At 41.6% G+C, this 20,735-nt stretch overlaps 1 protein-coding gene across 1 annotated transcript; it reads right to left on the reverse strand.

The window, feature by feature from the left end:
• Positions 1–14,234: 14,234 nt before the first annotated feature.
• ywhag2 (3-monooxygenase/tryptophan 5-monooxygenase activation protein, gamma polypeptide 2) lies at positions 14,235–18,942 on the reverse strand. The gene is made up of 2 exons (XM_087794800.1): positions 18,689–18,942; positions 14,235–16,171 (listed from the first exon to the last, which is right to left on the reverse strand). The coding sequence occupies exons 1-2, from the start codon at positions 18,773–18,775 to the stop codon at positions 15,515–15,517; spliced, it is 744 nt and encodes a 247-aa protein (XP_087650926.1). The 5' UTR covers positions 18,776–18,942; the 3' UTR covers positions 14,235–15,514.
• Positions 18,943–20,735: the final 1,793 nt, after the last annotated feature.

A 20,735-nucleotide genomic window follows, 5' to 3' on the forward strand; every position in this document is an offset into this window, starting at 1 on the left:
AATCTCCCTTAACAGACTCTAACATGCAGATTAATAGAGTTGATGGCTGTAATGTCTTTCCCTTGTTAAAATCTAAATGAAATAAGTAAATAAACTCTTGACTGTTGAATGTCATTTTGACAGGTCTATTTTGATGACATTGAAATCACAATTTTATAATTTTACAATTATATTTAGCAGCAAACAATCAATGTTAGTACATGTATTTTTCATATTTGCTCAGATACCTGGATATCAATGTTATTTGACTAAAGATAGCATCATTTCTCTTTTACAATAAATCTACACAAACAAATCGGTTAAATGTATACGGTATTAGGAATCAGTCGAGTAATGATAACTCAATTAACATTCATTAGCAATTAGCATTTTATTTTATTACTCTTGAACAATTATTACAACAAAGGTAAAGGTACATTTATTTTGTTTTAAAGCCATTTCAAGTCGTCGATCTGACTTACAGCAATTTGCTCTTCATACCTGTAGATGGCAGCATTGTGTATACAGTCTGGACTATAGATTGTTTCATCAAACATTGAATTATTTTCTAAGAAATAAACATTTTATTATTTTATTTTTGTGCTCTAATGTCTTATAAATATTCAGAATATGTATCATATTTTTTTCATTTTTGTGTAATAAGTCACATCAACCCTTTGAATTACGTAAACTTCTCTAAGGAGATTACTAAAGTATCTATCTATCTAGTATCTATCTATCCAACCATGAACGAACTCAAGTGGAAAGGATTATGAGGCTGACGAGTGGGGTGCTAAAAGAGTGTTTTGCTGACAGCCAACAGATGCTATCAGGGCCGTGGTTTTATCTCTGTGCTCTTTGATTGTGCAGCAAAAATAGATCTTTGAGTTGCAGATCCGAGGCGGAGCAGTGATGCTGCAGAAAAACACAATCCCTGAGAGAGCCATCGACTGCCAATCACCGTCTCTGTCCGTCTCATCAGCACCAACAGTCATGGCGTGGAGAGGAGAGGAGGCTGTGAAGGTTCCTCTGGAGGAGTGTGAGTGGGTGAAGCTCTGGTGTGGGTTTGTCGTGGTGCGGAGGAGAGAGGAAGGCTGGCGATCAATTGTTGTTGTAATTATTCAACATGATTAATATTTAATAGAATATTTGACTTGATGTTTGAGATCCATTAGTCCCTCCTCAGACCTCCAGCTCAACTCTGCACACATGTACCCTTTATTTAGATGTTTTAGTTTGACAATATTTAATGAAAAATAAAATATATTAAATATTAAATAGCTTAGCACACTAACTAGTGTTTTGTAAATGACAGTTTGCGTTAAACTTCGTCCATCCTTTTTTCTTTCACCTTTCAATTACTAGGATCAGTTAGTGTTCATATTGGTTCTACTATTGTCCTTATTATTTCACCGCGGGATAGTGGGGAACGTTTTCTCCTTTTCCTTTGTATGTCTGGTAAAGAAAAACTGATAATAACGCTGACCTTGACCTTGACCTTTCTACTCATCCAAGGTTGAGTCAGGGGAGCATCTTTCATTTGCATAATTTGCTACATAAACTTCATCCAGCTCTTTTGGAGAAATAGAGTATTACTGGGTCGACCCCAGGCCTCCACCTATAGTTGGACCTGGGAGGTCTCAGAATAAAATACTTAAACCACCGACATTTTTAATAATGTGGTTAAAATATAAATTGTATGTCTTATAGTTAACAATGTGGTTGTTGGTTTTAGCAACAAATTCTCTCTCCAGTCACAAAATTATGTAAAGCTAATGGCGGGTCTAAGGTTAGTTGAGGTTCAAAATGGCAGATCATAGAGACAGTTCTATATCTAATGTAAAAGTGTGAACTTTATTTAAAAAAAACATTTCAAATTCTTTAAAAGAGCTATCAGTTCTTGTCAATCTCATTCCATTTTTTTCTTCCTATTGCTCTCCACTACACATATACTCACCATAAAATCGCAGCAGTTATTGGTTAAAGTTCTGATTTTTCAAGTTAGTCATACTACAGATGTTAATTGAAATAAACTCTGAAACAAATAAAAGCTGAAACATTATTGCCACAAATGTTGTATAGAAAACAGGTGAGAGTTGGAATCCTCAGACTCGGTAACCTGAGCCGCTCTTGATGTTCAGCTGATCTCGGACGCTGGCTTGTGGCGGCGCTATAACAATCACGGTTGTGATGGTGGCCATGTTTGAAGTTCTCATTGTTGCCCACATGCCTGCTGCAGGTGACAACACAAGGATAAGAACAGATCAGGTTCACAGACTTTGTATTCAGTTGATTCTTCCTGCTGCTGTAGTAACATGATGAGCTGAGATGAGTGTTTCTGAGCAAAGATTTCTGTGGAAACTGTTGCCATGCAACCTCCTCTCTTTCCCCCCGCCTCCCTCCTCCCAACCCTTTGTCTCCTCCGCTGAATGACTTCACTTCATCTGCTGTCAACTCAACTGTACATCCAGACCTAAACCGGAGGAATATCCTCTATTTCCCCCAGAAAATTAGGACATGGGATCCCTTAACCTGTACACGTGAAGTGACTCACCGTTATGGCTGACAAACAACAGGAGAACGTCTCATGAATAGCTTCACTGTAACGTCACTGAAAACAGATCAAACTAATCTGAAACAGCTTCATCAATAACTGGCTCATTAGCGTTTATTTTTTATAAAAACAATCATTTAATTTTAGTTCTTTAACCATTTTAACTAAAGAACTTTCCAGGAGTAAATAGAATCTTCCAAAAAGTCAACCAATCATAAGACGAGTAAGAAAAGTCTTTACTCTGGTGCAGGTCACATGACCTAATAGCTGTTAGCTCTTCTCTTGCAAGCATAGTTTAGAAACAAATATATGATTATAAATATATATTTATATAATAGAAATACATAATGTAATATGACCAAAAACAGGAAAAATATATATTTACTAATTTAAGTTCCTCCCATCCAGATGTTAATTGGTTAAACCTAAGGGCCATGATATATTCCCAATTATAATAGTTTTAAAAGTGCAATTATGGCATTCATTCATTAAAAAAAACTCCAAATAAAATGTTTTTTATTTAGAATTTCAACTTACATCAATAAATATATTAAAGCAGTGGCTACATTTAGAAGATAACTATATAAAAAAACATTTAACGATGTATTCCTTTCAATATTTTAATATTTGCATTTATTTATCTATTTCTTATCAGTTTATAATCGTTTGAAGAAAACAACTTAAATAATTAGCCCTAAAGGAAAAAGGATAGAACATAAATAAGATAACGAAAAAAGGAATAGAACATATGAACTAAATGAATCAAGTTAAGTTTAATTTTAGTATATTTATATCATGACCTTACATGGCTACATATCAGTTAATATGCGATGTGATCTTTGACTCTAGTTGGTCTGCTTGTCTTCCTCCTCCCAACATCACCTGACGCAAACTTTCCTCACTTCCACTCCTCCCATCCCACCTTTGAGTGACTCAGCCTCTCCGAACGTTTGACTTCTTTTTTCCAACAAAATCAGATGCAATTAATTTTTTCCTGCTCGCTCGTTCCCAAGCTTCAGTATTTCCTTGTTGTTGTTACAGTCGCCGTGGCAACACCGACCATAAGGATTTCGACATTTTTGAATCCACCACAATGTTTTTCCAAACACAGACGGAGTGTTTTAGCTACAAAACCACAGAGCGCATTGGTCGTGAAACATCATGTTTGATGAAGCAGAGGAAGATTTGTGACACAGATTTTGGTTTTCAAGGGCTGCTCAAGAACCTTTCTCTTGGTACTTCCTCGGCTCCATTTTGGTTTGTTTCCCTTTTAATAACATAATGTTTGCGGTGCACTAAGTGTTTCAACTTGAGCAGCCGTTGCTTGCTGGAGCAGTACTGCAGATTACTTTTTTGTTTTTAATGCAAACAAGTTCAAAATCCATCACATTCGCAGGCTGATGGGCTGATCCACGTGCACTGTATTTAGTGATGCGTCAATGGGAGTGAACGGCTAGGAAAAAATGCTGAGTCATCCCTGCCACGTACAGAACGCTGTGTTACTCGTGGTAGGAATGAAGAGGTTGTCATTGGGAGTGACCGCTAAGAACACGATCAGTGATGTTGAGAAGGACATGAGAAGTTGTTTGGAGACATAGGGAAGACAGAATGTTGTAAGAAGAGGAAGACAATATGAATTATGGGAGGATGCTCCAGGAGAATGAGGTTGACTTCCTATAGCGACACTCAAAGGGTTAAGTTAAGGATTGCATGTCGATATTTGCTATCAAAATGATGCCTCAAGTTCAGAGTACTCTTAAGTTGAGAGAGTGAAGGATGGAACCTGATTTTGACAGACGGATCTGTATCTCTCTCTCCTTATGGAGGACGAGCTAAGATCATCTGATGTCCAGAGCTCCGGTGCTGATCAAAAGAACACGATAAAAGCAGCTGATTTTATAAGAGGTAGCGGGTCATCAAGGTAGAGGCTCAGGGTAGAACGGCTGCTTTCTAAAGCACCAAGATATTATCTAAGACTGAAATAAGTACTAAAATCTTTGTTGCTTCTCACTGTTCGGTCACATATTCCAAGCAAAGCACATTCGTTCTGGGTGACTTTGCATTTTTATTCTTTATTTTCTAATAGTGGTGTTAATTTTACCGCACATCAGGGCCACTTACCACCATTCCTGTCATAACTGGGATCCATACCCTATAACTAGGGTCGGATAGGTGGTCGTAATGTTATGGCTAATTGTTGTCACAATCATTCTCATTCTTCATAATCATTTCCCCCCCCAAAAAACAGGACTCTCTTTCTTACCATCTGATCATTACAACATCTTGAAGTTACTTCCTGTCTGAAGATATCACTTTCACTGAGTCAGTGGTGAGACGGAGATTTGGCAAGTGTTTGTGTGACTGACGCAGGATGACGAAGAGCAAATGTATTTTCGACTCACCTCTGGCAAACTTCTTCTCTTTGATCGACAAATAGATCGTAAAGTCGGGCGAGGTAGAAGCTTGTCAGATGACGCGACAACACCGATGCTACCTATCCTGCGACGTCTTGGAGTGGCGCCCCAAAATAGTCTCTTAAAACCTGGAGCAGAGCACTGCTCGATAAATAATACAAAGTCTGGATGTTAGCGTGAATTATTCATTTTTTGCACTGGCTGTGCCTGACAGCGGACTTTGTGACTGTTTGTCTCTCCTCAAAACTAAGATTTGAATTGTTGCTGTAATTGCATGTGTTGCTGTGGTAAAAAATGATGATTCACACTTTCTCTTGGATATGAACCCTGAGCCACCACGCTGCAGACGCTGTCACATCGATGTCTTTGGTCCACTCACTGTCTACTCACGGGCTGCAGGGACGACTATTTATAGTCGTCTCTCTGTTCTTTGCTTCTTCATCGGTCCCCTCCTTCTCGCTTTTTCTCTTTCTTGCTCCTGCCCTCCGTCTAACAGCTGGATATTTCGGGAACTGAGGATCTATCATCTATTTTCTTTCATCTGTGTCGTGCATTGTGTTGATAAATCAGTGGTTTAAGAACAGAAATAAACATGAAGTGAACATATAGATCATGTTTGATGGCAGATCATGGTGACAACAGTAACCATATTTGTTTCTAGCATGTTAGCATCTCAGATGCAGGTTAATTGGTCTGTGGTGGCAGATTACAACTTTTACCTAATAGCATCTTGCGCTCAAATGACAGCATCCTCCGTTATGAGTGACACTTGACCTGATAGGTTCAGACGTTCACTTAACAGCGAGCAGAGTTTACGTAATAACATCCGTTGGTCAAACTACAGCAGCTGGTACGTGACAGCGTTGAGCATGACATGTCAGTATCCGACACTTACTTAATAGCATACGGTACAGACGGGGTGGGTTTGGTCACCGACTTTCTGTTCATGAAGAAAGTTATCTGGCCGTCGCCAACATGATAGATGACACGTATTCAAAGAGGAATCATAGCAACTCTAGCTCTGAGCATAGAAAACCTACATGTCATCGTCGCACAGCAGTTAACATATTGAGTGTAAATACTAGCATATACTTTATTTGCAAAACACCGATTACATTGGTTGTACTGGTCACGTCTATGTGCATATGCATCTGGATTATCAGATACTCCACAGGAAAGTGATTGTTGTGATAAAAGAAGTTTAATATTTACATCCGACACTCAATTCATTAAAAAATGTAACCCATGTCAGCAATTGATGACCTTCATTACACTTTTTCTACACTAACATTTTCAAATAGGAATCCATCCATCCATCCATCCATCCATCCATCCATCCATCCATCCATCCATCCATCCATCCATCCATCCATCCATCCATCCATCCATCCATCCATCCATCCATCCATCCATCCATCCATCCATCCATCCATCCATCCATCCATCCATCCATCCATCCATCCATCCAATCATCCATCCATCCATCCATCCATCCATCCATCCATCCATCCAATCATCCAGGTAAGGTAAGGTAAAACTTTATTGATCCCTCAGGAGGTCTCCTTTGGGAAATTGTTTTTTACCAATAGCCAGCAATTTTTCATAAACAATAAAAAATAAAATAAGAAGAACATAAAAAGGAAGAACAAGATGACACAATCTAAGTCTAAAGACAAAGACAAAGGACATAGGTCAAGGAAAGAAAAACAACAAAGACAAAGATACAAAGACTAACATGGAACAGAACATCCAGATACTTTCACTCCACTCCTGCCCCCGAACTCAGAATTGTACAATTTAATAGCCCGAGGGATGAATGAGTCCCTGAGTCTATTTGTTTTGCACCTGGGTAGGAGCATTCGTGCACTCATTCTGCTTCTCTGCTCACTGATGACAGTGTTCAGAGGATGACTGTCATCATCCATGATGGACAGTAGTTTGTTCAATGATCTCCTCTCAGCAACTGTCACCAGTGAGTCCAGCTTCATTCCAACCACAGAACCAGCCCTCCTGATCAACCTGTCCAACCTGTTGACACTCCTCTTGGACACATTTCCACCCCAACACACCACAGCATAGAACAGGACACTGGCCACCACAGACTGGTAGAACATGCAGAGGAGCTTCTTGCAGATGTTAAATGATCGAAGCCTCCTCAGAAAGTACAGTCTACTCTGAACCTTCTTTTACACATGGTCTGTGTTGCAGGACCAGTCCAGTTTACTGTCCATCCACACACCGAGGTACTTATAGTTGTCCACTATCTCCACCTCGTCGCCTCTGATGGACACTGGACGTGGCTTTGTCCTGGACCTCCCGAAATCCAAGACCAGCTCCTTGGTTTTTGAGGTGTTCAGCTGCAAGTGGTTCCTCTCACTCCAGTCCACAAAGTCACGTATCAGACTCCTGTACTCGTCTTCGCTGTTGTCCCTGATGCATCCAACAATGGCAGTGTCGTCAGCATACTTCTGGACGAGACTCAGCTCTGAGTTGTAGCAGAAGTCTGAAGTGTAGATGGTGAAGAGGAGAGGGGCCAGTACTGTCCCCTGAGGTGCTCCTGTACTGCACACCATAGTGTCAGACTTGATGTCCTTCAGCCTGACATACTGTGGTCGATCAGTAAGATAGTCCGTAATCCAGGAGACCAGACCAGGGTCCACATGCATCTTAGTCAGTTTGTCCTGCAGCAGAGTGGGTTGGATAGTGTTGAAGGCACTAGAAAAGTCCAGGAACAGGATTCTCACTGAACCGCTTCCTTTATCCAAGTGGGAGTAGGTCCGATGCAGGAGGTGAAGGATGGCATCCTCCACACCAACTGCTGGCTGGTAGGCAAACTGCAGGGGGTCTTGCGCGTGCTGGACTTGTGGCGTGAGATGTTTGAGGACCAGCCGCTCCAGTGTCTTCATCAGCTGCGAAGTCAGTGCCACCGGTCTGTAATCGTTCAGCACACTCGGTCGGATCTTTTTAGGGACTGGAACGATACAGGAAGTCTTCCACAGAGTTGGTACTTTCCCCAGCCGTAGACTGAGGTTGAAGACATGCTGGAGTGGCTCAGCTAGTTCAGCAGCGCAGGTCTTTAGCAGTCGAGCAGACACCTTATCAGGACCAGCAGCCTTCCCTGGACGAATCCTCCGAAGTACATCCTGTACCTGGAGTGAGGTGAAGCTGGGAAGTGGTTCTGTGGAGCTGGGGGGGGCACAAGAAGGTGGGGCAGGTCCTGAGGCGGGCAGCAGTGAGGGTGAGGTGACCTGCTCAAACCTGTTGAAAAAGTTGTTCAGTCCATTTGCCTCATCCACCGTGTCCACTGCAGTCAGAGAGGCCTTGGTCTTGTGTCCAGTGATGGTTTTAACACCATCCCAGACCTCTCTTATTTCTTCTCGGCTCAGCTTCTCCTCCAACCTCCTCCTGTAGGTGTCCTTTGCCTCCTTCAAGCATCGCTTCACCTCCTGCTGAGCTGACCTCATGGCGTCCATCCATCCATCCATCCATCCATCCATCCATCCATCCATCCATCCATCCATCCATCCATCCATCCATCCATCCATCCATCCATCCATCCATCCATCCATCCATCCATCCATCCATCCATCCATCCATCCATCCATCCATCCATCCATCCAATCATCCATCCATCCATCCATCCATCCATCCATCCATCCATCCATCCATCCATCCATCCATCCATCCATCCATCCATCCATCCATCCATCCATCCATCCATCCATCCATCCATCCATCCATCCATCCATCCATCCATCCATCCATCCATCCATCCATCCATCCAATCATCCATCCATCCATCCATCCATCCATCCATCCAATCATCCATCCATCCATCCATCCATCCATCCATCCATCCATCCATCCATCCATCCATTCATCCATCCATCCATCCATCCATCCATCCATCCATCCATTCATCCATCCATCCATCCATTCATCCAATCATCCATCCATCCATCCATCCATCCATCCATCCATCCATCCATCCATCCATCCATCCATCCATCCATCCATCCATCCATCCATCCATCCATCCATCCATCCATCCATCCATCCATCCATCCATCCATCCATCCATCCATCCATCCATCCATCCATCCATCCATCCATCCATCCATCCATCCATCCATCCATCCATCCATCCATCCTTCCATCTATCCAATCATCCATCCAATCATCCATCCACCCATCCATCCCAACCTTACTCCGATGTCATTTTGCATTTTTAATCATGTATGTTAAGACGACTTGATGGTGGTACAAGATACAGTATAATATATTTGTGTTCAGAATTACATCATTTTGATGGATCTGTCACCCTCTGTTGAAAGAATAAGATTAATATTTTTTATAATAATAATACACATTTTTGGCAGTGCTTTCTTCTTCACTGTATTGTGGGTCATTATTCCGGAACACTACTGCTCTCCAAATGAGCTCATTTTATTTATTTCAATTATTGAATATACATTGAATTCATGTTTTTTTCGGATCCTTAAACAGTCATAAATTCATGAATCAGAAAATTAGGTCTAATTTTTTATTTAAAAAATGTATAAATAACAACATGGGAGCGTGTTAATTAAATGAGAATTGGCTTCCAACCAGATTTTTCTTCATGGCTAAAATTACTTTGTGTACTTTGTGCAGGAAATTCTCAAAATCAGTGTCGTGGGATTTAAAGTTGTTCACTGGACTAAAAACTATGATGAGTTTTCTATTTTGAATGGCTGTACGAACCCTGAAATTATAATAATTATAAATAGAAAATAAATATAGGCAATTTTGTTCATTAGTTGAAAAAAATAAGGTATAAATAAGCTGCTTGGCAGAGATCTTCAGTGTTTTTCCAGTTAACCTATTGTTTTTTTAGTTGCCTGCTCACAGAAAAGGGAGGTGGTCTGACTTCAAGTGAGGATGTTTGTGAACAGATCAATGCAACCTCCGAGTGATCCAAGCATGGGAGGAAGCTCTTCTGATCTTCCGCTCTAAAGGGAATCCTTACCATATATGCTCCACCTGCCCATTCATGAAGTCAGATGACCATGTATGCTGACTAAAGACAACCCTTCTACAAACATCAACCTTCATATCTTGTGTCGTCACCAGATCTTGTCACCTTGAGTCTCTCGTGCATCACGTGAACTGATCGTCAATCCTGTCGTGTGCCTGGAGGACGAGTCAAGGACAGGATACGCTCACCTTGAGGACAGTATCAATTATTTCCTGACCTTCCTGACCTTGGAGAGGCTTGTTAGTTGTGCCACCGCTAAGACTGATGAGACTGGAGGGTGACACAGTTCTGATGCTGACTCGCATCTTATCAAGGATTCAGGCGCCGCCTCGGGAAACTGAGGCATGATGTGATAATATCTTCAGACGGCGGCGTCTTTGAGGATGCAGCAATAATTAATGGGTCTGTTCGCACATATGTGGATGTGTGCAAAACAAACAGTCTCTGTTTTTCTTTCGGAATTCAATTTCCTCTGAATGATCAGTCGGCCGATCGGGCCCTGGTCCTCCTGAGAAGTGTCATGTCGCCAACATGTTATTGATAAACATGACCCGAGTGTCCCTGAAAGTGTAGCAGTGCATTAAAAAGCACATGCCAGCACCTGAATCCTAATGCCTCCTGCTCTGAGCTCTCCATTTTTTTTTTACACACAATGCAATAGGTGTCAGTGCAGTGCAGCAAGGAGCCGAGGCAGGGAGACTTATTATAGCCCTAGCAACAAGGCGGGGATTGGCGGCTGCAGAGCGTCGGATTCCGCGCTATTGGCTGGTGAGGACTGGCGTTCAAGGCAGAGAATTTCATCTCTTGAAAGGTTGAGTGCAGCAGGCTGCAGCAGGAGGCTGCAGTGGAAGGGTGGGCGATCCAGCCGCTCCTCCATCAGTGTGGGGGCTCCGCTCACACTGGTGAAAATAATTAGCACCGTACACTGCGAACAGCGTTGGTTTCAGGCCAGATCAGTGATGGTTTCATCCACGTGCTCCGAGACATATTTCCCCAACGGTGCAATATTGATCTGTTCCTGAGCGACAGTCGGAAGATTTTCATATCACATTATTATCTGCTGCTGCAATGCAGCGTGACACGTGTTCGTTCAGTCGCAGCGCCAGATAAGACGAGACAATTCATCACAGCCTGGATTATAACGCAGGAAAGGGTTAAACAAGATGCCAGAAGCCATTTCCTCATAATTCATCTTTAGTGTTATGAAAGCTACTGTTTGTTACTTTAAACAAGTTTACAAATAATTATTTTTTTATAGGGGCAGACAGAAGAGTTAGCAAAGATGAGCATCAAGTTACGCTTTTATCGATTCAGATTTAATTAAAATCTTAAACATGATGTTCATTGACATTTTATTTTGTTTATTAATATGACTTATTTATTAACATTTTTGTTGTATGCTTTTACATATTAGCTATAGCTCATGTAAGCGTCAGGGATGCTAGTGTTACTTTCACAACTCAAACCCAAACTGTTAATTCCCAGTATTCAAAGAATATATTCTTTGAATATAGTCTATTCATATTTCTTTATTTTTACTCATATAACACCCAGTGAAATTTTTTAAGAGTAACATAAATTAGCTGTAGCTGCAGTTGCACTAGCATCGTGTGAGCTTGTGTTATGCTGTTTAGCTAACAATAGCACAATAATAACAAACTAACACAAAAATATGAATTGTTTGAATTAAATGTTTTTTTTTACTGATTTTTTGTATATATATTCTGCAAAGCTGCTTTAGCCAACTGCTAATCATTGTCTGTTAAAAAATATTATTGTTATATTTACACCAAAATGAAAAATTCTCACTTTTTAATGTCTATTATTTTGCGAGCTAACTTACAAGCCTCAGTTGTCGGCGCTAGCACCATGACAGCTACTGATAGCTCTTTAGCTAACACTTGCTTTAATAATAAATATTATAACCTAAATATTTGGGAGCCTACCCTTGCTTTTAATTTGAATGTATTATGTTATCTTTTACACATTAACAGATTACTCTCTTTTTATGTGTATATTTAACAATTGTGCTAGCAGGTGCTACAGCTAACTGCTAATCATAGCGCGTATAAAAATATTATCATCATACTTGCACCAAAATGAAAAAGTTGTCGCTTCTTAATGGGTATTATTTTACTAACCGACTGTTTCAGTAATGAGTCGGACAGAATGTGTTTTAATGAGCCGTGTAGCTAAATGATCTTGTTGCGCAGAGAAGAGAAAATATAGATTAACCCGAATAAACAATTATTTTAATAAGCAGCAGATGGCTTGCAGATGTCTTTTTATCAGGCATTTTGTGTGACATTTAGAAGGCCACAAAAAGTATATTTATACTGGTTAAAATGATTGTGAACGCTTAATTAAAACACTAATTTGTGATACATTAGAAAAATAAACTCAATTGTTATATACCATAAATGAACATGTGTGACTTTAATACCTACTTTTTAGCTTCTTCCATTTATTTGTAGCTGCATCGTGGACGTTCCTTACCCTGGACACTTGAGCAGCTCAGACTGACACACCACGGTGTAATTTGATCAAACCTGGGTGTGTATGTAGGGTCTTCGTCCCAGGATGCAACAGAGAAGTAGAACAGGGGGGTTTCATTTTTAGTTTTTCGGTGGAAAGTCTGAATATCCACCAAATGACAAGTCCTTTTTGTGAGAAGATATCAGTCTCAGGTGTTTCATCAATTCCATAACTTATCTTGTTCTGGTCACCGAGACTCCGTGTTTGTACTTGTAGGTAAACTACAATGACACAAACAGAATTACATCATCAACAAAAGGTGGGTAGGCCAGATTTTGTATGTGAACCTCAACATAAGAATCACTTTATCTTTTATTTTATTAGCTTTTATCTCTCCCTTAAAATGTCTGACTTACATTCTGTTTAGTCTGTAACAGAGAAGTCCTCGCCTCTTATCTAAATTTTGGGGGAGAGAAACTTTCCCTGAGAAGATAAATTGTAGATTGTACTAAATTCCGGATGAAGCTGTGATGAGTGTCTGACCACCACCTTTAATGCAACTTTAATTCAAATTTTGATTCAGAAACTGAGGTGTGAACGACACAAACACAGAAAAACACCAAAAAGAATCCATTGTGAAGACAATGCATGTATTCTTGGCAGCACGTTTTTTTTTTCTCTCCAAATAAATAGATCAACAGAAAACAAAACGAAACACAAACTCCTTCAAACAAACTCAAAGAACTCAAAATGTAGCATTCGAGGGTTTGTTAGCAATGTGAACATATGTGCAGAGAATGCCATCACAATTTCATGCCGCTCGCCTGACGAACTTTATAGCTGGTTAAAAATAAACCGACGCAGCTGTGACATCGAGCGTGAGCTCATGGCGGCCAGCTCGGGACGGTGATGTCATCAGCCCATGTCACTGACTTTAAGGCTTTTGGTTTCTCTCTCAAGCCACCTCCTCTTAAGATGACAACCAACATACATTTATGCTCTATAGAAGTAGCAGCGAGGCAGTTGAGTCAGGAGCTGGGAGGACATTTCTAAACACCAGGCGTGCACGGGTCTTTGGCGTCATACAATACTACTACTTTACTTCAAAACATGCAGTTAGATGTGAGGGATTTGGGGGGAAATAAGTAAAATGTGTTGAGGATTCATCCACATATATTTGGGTTTTGATCTTCTGAATTTGCTGTAGGGGTTCTAGATAAGTCGAGTTTGGGGGTGTAACTGGTTAAGACTTTTTAGCATAATGGTAACTTTTGGTAAAAGCAACTTAAAGAGGTTTATAAGAGCCGTGGCAGCTATAGAGACTCGTGCGGAGCTGCTGCTTCCATAGAAAGAAGGTGGCGTACATGTCACCTTGATCTTTGGAGGTTTTCCAGAGCTTGTCGTTGGAAGGAGACCAAAGGACAATTTTTATGAAGGGAGGACATTGTCATTCTGAGTTGGGAATATAATGAGATCGCTCCCTTTGCATCCAAGGCGGAAAACCAAATCACGTTTTCTGGAGTAGTTTACTTTTATTGATGTCGTGCAGCCCCTCTTAGCTAGCTTGCCCTCGTGGTTAAATGCTAATATGCACGTTCACATGCTGCACAAAGCAACCAACACAAAGTAAGAAACCGTTTCAGGTTGGATATTACATCTTGCACACATGCTTTCATCATGATACAGGCACAAAATGTAGCAAACCAAAAGACATTTTCTTTGTGAGATGGCTAAAACAACAGACCACCAGGGTGATACAACAATACACTGGACCACCACCGAAACGGCGTGTGTATAATTTAGTCATATTATTTTTTATTATCATAGCTATTATTTCGGTTCTTGTGCAACTGCTACATAATGACTCACATTCAAGATATTTTGTCACTCAGAAACAGCTAAGATGTAAAAAAAAAAAAAAAGAAACAAAAATGTATACTGTCAGAAAAAAACATGGTCCATTTGGTGAATCATTACAGCCGGAAAACATCACCATTGTTCAAACTGGATAAGCATGACAGTAGAAAGTATTTCAATAGCGAAACAATGTGACAAACACCAGCAGGTAAGATTAAGTGAGTCACTGGTGAGGTTTTAATGTAATTTTTTTTCTTTCAGTAACAAATTGAATACACATATTGCATGTCACTATAGCAACGCCCAGTACAGGTCAATTTTTACGATCACCATTTTGGTAAAAGCAAATCAAAGAGAAGAAATGTCAAAATAAATTAGAAATCAACATTAGACAAAGCCTGTTTTTCTCAATCATATGAATACTTAACACCGACAGTATAAGTTAATAAAGTCAAGCTACTGTATATAAATACATCACCAGCATGCACAATATTGAATATTATTGTTGTCATCATCTTACACTGAAGAAACAGTATAGTAGGCAAGTGCATTGAATAAAACAAACACAGAAATAAACCACAAACTCTGAAGCTGCTTTTATTCTTTTTTTTTGTGTCTTTTTTTTTAAATTACTCTGCCTTCAGTTGCCTTAAGAATCATTGGTTCCAGTGACACATTTGGAGAAGAATGTTTAGTAAGATGCCAATTTAGACTATTATTTTGAGGAAGATGAACTTCAAATTCACATAGTGGGGCTTTAAAGGCCCGCCCCTTGTTTGTACTGGAACCAATGCAGACTTGTTAAGTGAGGCATTTCCATTCAAGCATTTTCTCTCTCAAGTGACTCAAATGCATCTCTATCCCGCAAAAACCTAACAAAGCAGCTTATCTTGACAGAACAAGACCAGTCCCGATGCCATTGTGAGGCCGCCATTTCAATCCAAGAACAACCACTTCAGGCTGATTGACTGACATATCAGTGGTTTTGGCAAATGTCAAAGAGAAAATCAAGAAGAAGGAGGCCCCTTTCAACTGTATATATATTTCTATATATATTTAAACTAAGATTTAACCTCCACTCTCACCTCTCTTTTGATTCTTTTCTTTTAACACATGGAAAAATAAAGAACTGCTGCTGCGGTAGTATCATCGGCAAAAGCGGCTGCCAAAGTCCACCGGCTCCTTCATAATTTTTTTTAATCGAAGAGTGGCTTCTGTTTAATTGTTGCCCTCGCCGCCCTCGTCGTCCTGCTGGTCACTTGTCCACAGTGTCAAGTTGTCTCGGAGCAGCTGCATGATGAGAGTGGAGTCTTTGTAGGAGTCCTCGTTGAGGGTGTCGAGCTCGGCGATGGCGTCGTCGAAGGCGGTCTTGGCCAGATGACAGGCCTGCTCCGGGGCGTTCTGGATCTCGTAGTAAAAGACGGAGTAGTTGAGAGCCAGGCCCAGGCGGATGGGGTGGGTGGGCTGCATGTGCTCCTTGCTGATCTCGTGGGCCTCGTTGTAGGCTTTCTCCGACGACTCCACCACCGTGGCCCTCTTCTCCCCGGTGGCCACCTCGGCTAAGTAACGATAGTAGTCGCCCTTCATCTTCAGGTAGAAGACCTTGCTCTCGTGCTGTGTCTCGCTACAGTTCTTGATCAGGAAGTTATCCAGCAGGTTGAGCACATCCTGGCAAACCGCCTCCAGCTCCTTCTCTATCTTCTCCCGGTATGCTCGCACCATCTCGATCTTCTTCTCATTGCCATCGGCAGAGGTCTTCTGCTCGATGCTGGAGATGACCCTCCAGGAAGAGCGGCGGGCCCCCACCACGTTCTTGTAGGCCACAGACAAGAGGTTCCTTTCCTCGTTGGACAAGGCCTCGTTCAGCTCTGTTACCTGAGGACAGACATGGATCAGAGCTCATTAGAAAAGCAGTAACGGAGGTATCAGGACGACTAGTAATGAGTCATTGGCCTCATTATTACATATCGTTGCAGGAGAGCGCTGAGGAAGTGATGTGTAAAGTGCATGACTACTACACTCAAGACAGGGCAATTACCGTAGCGTGGAGAAAGGAAGCTCAAAGGCATGACAGTACTCCTTTTGCACTGTTGTTCAATGATATATATTACACAAGAGACGTACTGATCTACAATGGCCAACCACGATGGTGAAAGTTTGGTCGTCCAGATATTGGAGGGACCATCCCAGTCCTTACGATAGTGTCCATGTGTGACACACTATAAACTCGCTACATAATTATAAGCCATCATTATGAACCAGTGTGAAGAGTCTGCGTCTAAGAATCAAGTCCCAGAGAGAAGTCGGCCATCGACATCATCTTTGGCAAGTGTCCCAACTTCTATCTGCACTTTCCAACACTGTCTTGTTCAATGCAGCCCAGAGGGGGAGCCACCGAGCACTCTTCAAATCCTGATAATGTGGAGGTCTCACAAGGACAATTAGGACTAGCCATTGCAATGTTATTATTCTATTAAATCAGGGACATCCTAAAGGGAAGTGGGGGTGTCTGCCATTTACATAAAAGCCACCTGGCGTCCTTCCTTGGGAGGTTTTCTAAGCGCCTCCCGCTGCCTGGTCCAGATGGCCAAATTTCGGGGATGCCCGGTAGTGTCTGACCCTCAGTGGGAAAAGATTGTATATAATGTCGATTTTGATATTTGAAGACCAAGTTGGCCTAGCTATACAGGTCGAGACACATCGGTCTATAATCTATATCATCTGAAAGAAAATCCACCTCCAAAAATAGGCCTACATTTCATCTGTCGCATACAATTCCCAGTTTCCATGGCAATCTGTTCACCCTAGCTTCCATTATCTCCCACCACGTGCACGGCTAATGCTAGTTAGAGAGCAACGATATTCAGCAGCAGTGGGGGGGGGGGAAGGGGGAGCACCGGGGATGGCTGACATGCTCTCACCAGCACGGTGGGGCAGCTGCACTGTAAGTAAAACCATCACTGCAAGAGGGAGGGGGGTTCACATGTCCCAGTGACCTTCTCCCTGGCTTGACGTGACCTTTTTACCTGACTGCAACGCCACACCGTGACATCACTTGAGCGTACATCGTTAAATTTAGATTTTAACGGATGCCGGCGTCGGAAATGGACCGCAAAGGTCGTAACGTTGTCTGTCACACGATTTTTATTTTTATTTTCCACGTTGAGGACTCAAAAGGTTCCGAGGACATCAAGAGAGCACAGCTGACATCAAGAACATGGACTAACAGCATTATCTTTATGATTTGAATGCAAATAAAAAATAGATGTATGAGTTGAAATCGCTGCTCACTAGAAATGAGTAATTTGAAGAAGATTAAATGCTTTTAAAAAGAAAACTATAGAGATTAATTTTAAGCTCAACAAAGGTGATGGGTCATCTTTTGTCCTTCTCGTCCACAATGGGACAGGGATTCCCTGTCGATGAGGGAGTGAGAGTACACACCCCTGCAAAAAAAAGGGGCCTCGTATGGACTGCACTGACACGGCAGATTGTTTAAAGGGAACGAAATCCCTCCCTGCACATCATCCCCTCCTCCTGCAACTAGAAACCCCCGCTGACAAACGATCCTTGGGGGCTCTGTCCGTCCTCACGCAGGAACCGGTCTGTAACACGCCTAAAATCTGAGGACATTGCACTGTTGAGATGTGACACAGCATTTTTTTTTATTGGCCAATCCTATTAGTGACCATAGAAAGTGATTTTCACATTCATCAAATGTATTCTTTGTACTATAGAAGAGCTGGATTAAAGCAAAGATAAAACCCCAAAAAAAGAATAATACTATCTTTCTGTGTGATCAAATCCGATCACAGGCACACTGCAATATGACAAAGAATATTCTAGAGAGATTCTACTGCCTCCTATGTTTGTTGGGAGTAAATTGCACTTTCTCTGACTTGTTAAGTGAAGCAATATGGCTCATGAGAAAGATCATATCCTGATTTATCCAAGCAGATATCCTCCATTTACATCATTAACGCGATGAAATGCTGACGTGACGACAGATGCAGCGACTTGACGAGACCCTTCAGATATTGATGCTCTGACATTTGAAGAAATAATAAGGATGAAAAAAGATGAATTTGGGAATTGATCATGACGAAGCGAAGGCCTGCGTGGTTGGAACTGCCCTTTATTGAATGGCAGCGCCGGCAGAAAGGCACCGCCCAAGGAGGAGACAGTTAGAAACGACTCCTAATATCTGCCTCTATGGATGAATTACCGACGAAATGACAACATCACAGATCATTTCTCTTAATATCTGCTCGTTTTGAGTCACTGCCCGCCCTGTTGGACTGACTCTAGACACCCGGGACGCGCCTTTTACGCGCATCCCTACATGTCCAGCTCCATCACCAAGACTTTTTTTTTATTTCTGAATGGACTCACCGATTTCATAGCAGCAGCCATGTCATCGTATCTCTCAGCCTGCTCAGCCAGCCTGGCTTTCTGCACCAGCTGCTCGCGGTCAACCATGTCTGAAGAGGATGTTGGGGTCGCTGTTGGAGCGCCTCGACTGGAGATGTTCGGAGGAAGCGATCGATCAGGGTACAATCGCAATGCAGTGGAAATCCGAAGTGAACGCTGCAGCTGTTCCCTGCTGTCTGTCTGTGCTCCGCGCAGACGGGACACCCTCTCCTCACTGCTCCCTCCTCCTCCTCCTGCTCCCCTCCTCCTCACCCGCGCCTCACCCGCGCCTCACCCACTCTCCCCCGGCTGCGTCATCCGCTCAGAGAGGTGGGTGGCGTGGCCGGTGATGTAACTCCCTTATACGGCAGCTAACGCAAACACTGCTGGGAAATGTAGTCTGCAGGATGAGCCACACGCGGCCCGTTGAATATGTTCCCATTAATTCCCTCAATAATATTCAGTTGGTCCAGGATTATGCTGCTCGAACCCCCTCCATTCAACACACTCCAACACCTGGTTCAGTTCCTCATTCAATTCAAATAACTTCTCTTTACATTCAAGGTCAACCAAAACCTCTGCCATTTTAATTAACTTTCTGTTGATGCAGCTATTTATGTTTGAATGTGTTTCGATGTTTGAATGTCATTTTTAAAGGCAGGTAACAGCAGCGTGGTGCCAGTTGGTACCAAGGTAGCCCACAGACATTAAAGGACCCCCTGGACCCTGTTCACAAAACACTTTTTTTTGCACAATAACCTGATTATTATCTTTTAAAACGGTCAAAACTGGAGTCGGTTCCGGTCGGTCCAACACGCCGTCACTTCCGGGTCTTAATGCTTTGCTTTGTGGAGATAAATGGTCAATGCAGAGTGTCACGGGTCGTTTATTCACCGCTTCAAGTCAAACAAAATACAAGCTTTACGATCGATCGGATGCGCTTCCTGCCGGCAGCTCTACAGTTCAATAGCTCCGGGAGAAATGGTCTCGAACTGTAGAAACATTTCTATATTTAAGGCAAATTTCCCGCCACGGGGGTCGTCCCTTCCGGGGAAAATGGCTCTTTCATGGTTCTTGTGTCTTGATCACCCGCTGAGAAACTTCCTAAATTTTCCTCTTGCTTGGGTGGAAGCTTCCGTCTTCCAGACCCCCCCCTCTTTGATCCACGACCCCAGGTGTGAAAAGGCAGATGAACAGACGTTTAAATAACCGGTGTCATTTCTCTAATTCTGTTCCAAGCTTCTCTTGAAAACAGTGTGTCATTTCAGAGTGAAATGTTGATTGTGAATGTGTATTCAAACATTTAAGCTCTTATATGAAGCGAGTAATTTATACTTTATATTTTGATTTTCTTTTACAATTAATTTAAGTATGGCGTATATGTATAGTGTATAATCATTTTTAATCTAACACTTGATTTTTGTTTCCTTCCTTGTTGCCCCATTGGTAATGATTGAAGAATCGATGATGTGATTAGTGTATTAGAAGAATGTAATTTCTCATCCATAATAATATGTCTTAAGTTATTTGAACCAAACTAAAGGTTGCTCTTCGGGTCACACGGGGCCCTTGGAGTAGTTTGCCAGTTTAAAAAGGATGGGGACCCCTGATGTACAGTGACCTTGAGGGTCCCAGAAAGGCAACTGTAAATAAAATATATTGTATTGAAATTATCAGAAAAATTACATTATTTAGTTATTTTATTATATTGGTATTTATATTGGTATATATATATATATATACAGTATATATATATATATATATATATATATATATATATATATATATATATATATATATATCCACCATAGACCTTATGCACAAGCTTTACAGTTCCAGTGGTGTATTTTTAGCAAGTGAAGATCCTCGATGATCATAATATGTTTCCACAGAAAGACCAACAAACGTAGATCCATTAACCTTTGTATTTTATTGGTCTGTGGGAGAAAATCGATGATAAATTCCATCCAAGCTGGAGATGGATATTGATCACTACCATTTTGACTACAGATTTGATCATTATTTGCGC

This window comes from Callionymus lyra, chromosome 7 (assembly GCF_982586985.1).
Source record: "Callionymus lyra chromosome 7, fCalLyr1.hap1.1, whole genome shotgun sequence".
In the NCBI taxonomy this organism is placed as follows: domain Eukaryota; kingdom Metazoa; phylum Chordata; class Actinopteri; order Syngnathiformes; family Callionymidae; genus Callionymus; species Callionymus lyra.

Bases quoted from the DNA above. Each gene is read 5' to 3' on its own strand.
- ywhag2 (XM_087794800.1), bottom strand. From the start codon at position 18,775: ATGGTTGACCGCGAGCAGCTGGTGCAGAAAGCCAGGCTGGCTGAGCAG. The intron at 16,172-18,688 runs GTGAGTCCATTC...GTCTGTCCTCAG, and splicing joins TGGCTGCTGCTATGAAATCG to GTAACAGAGCTGAACGAGGC.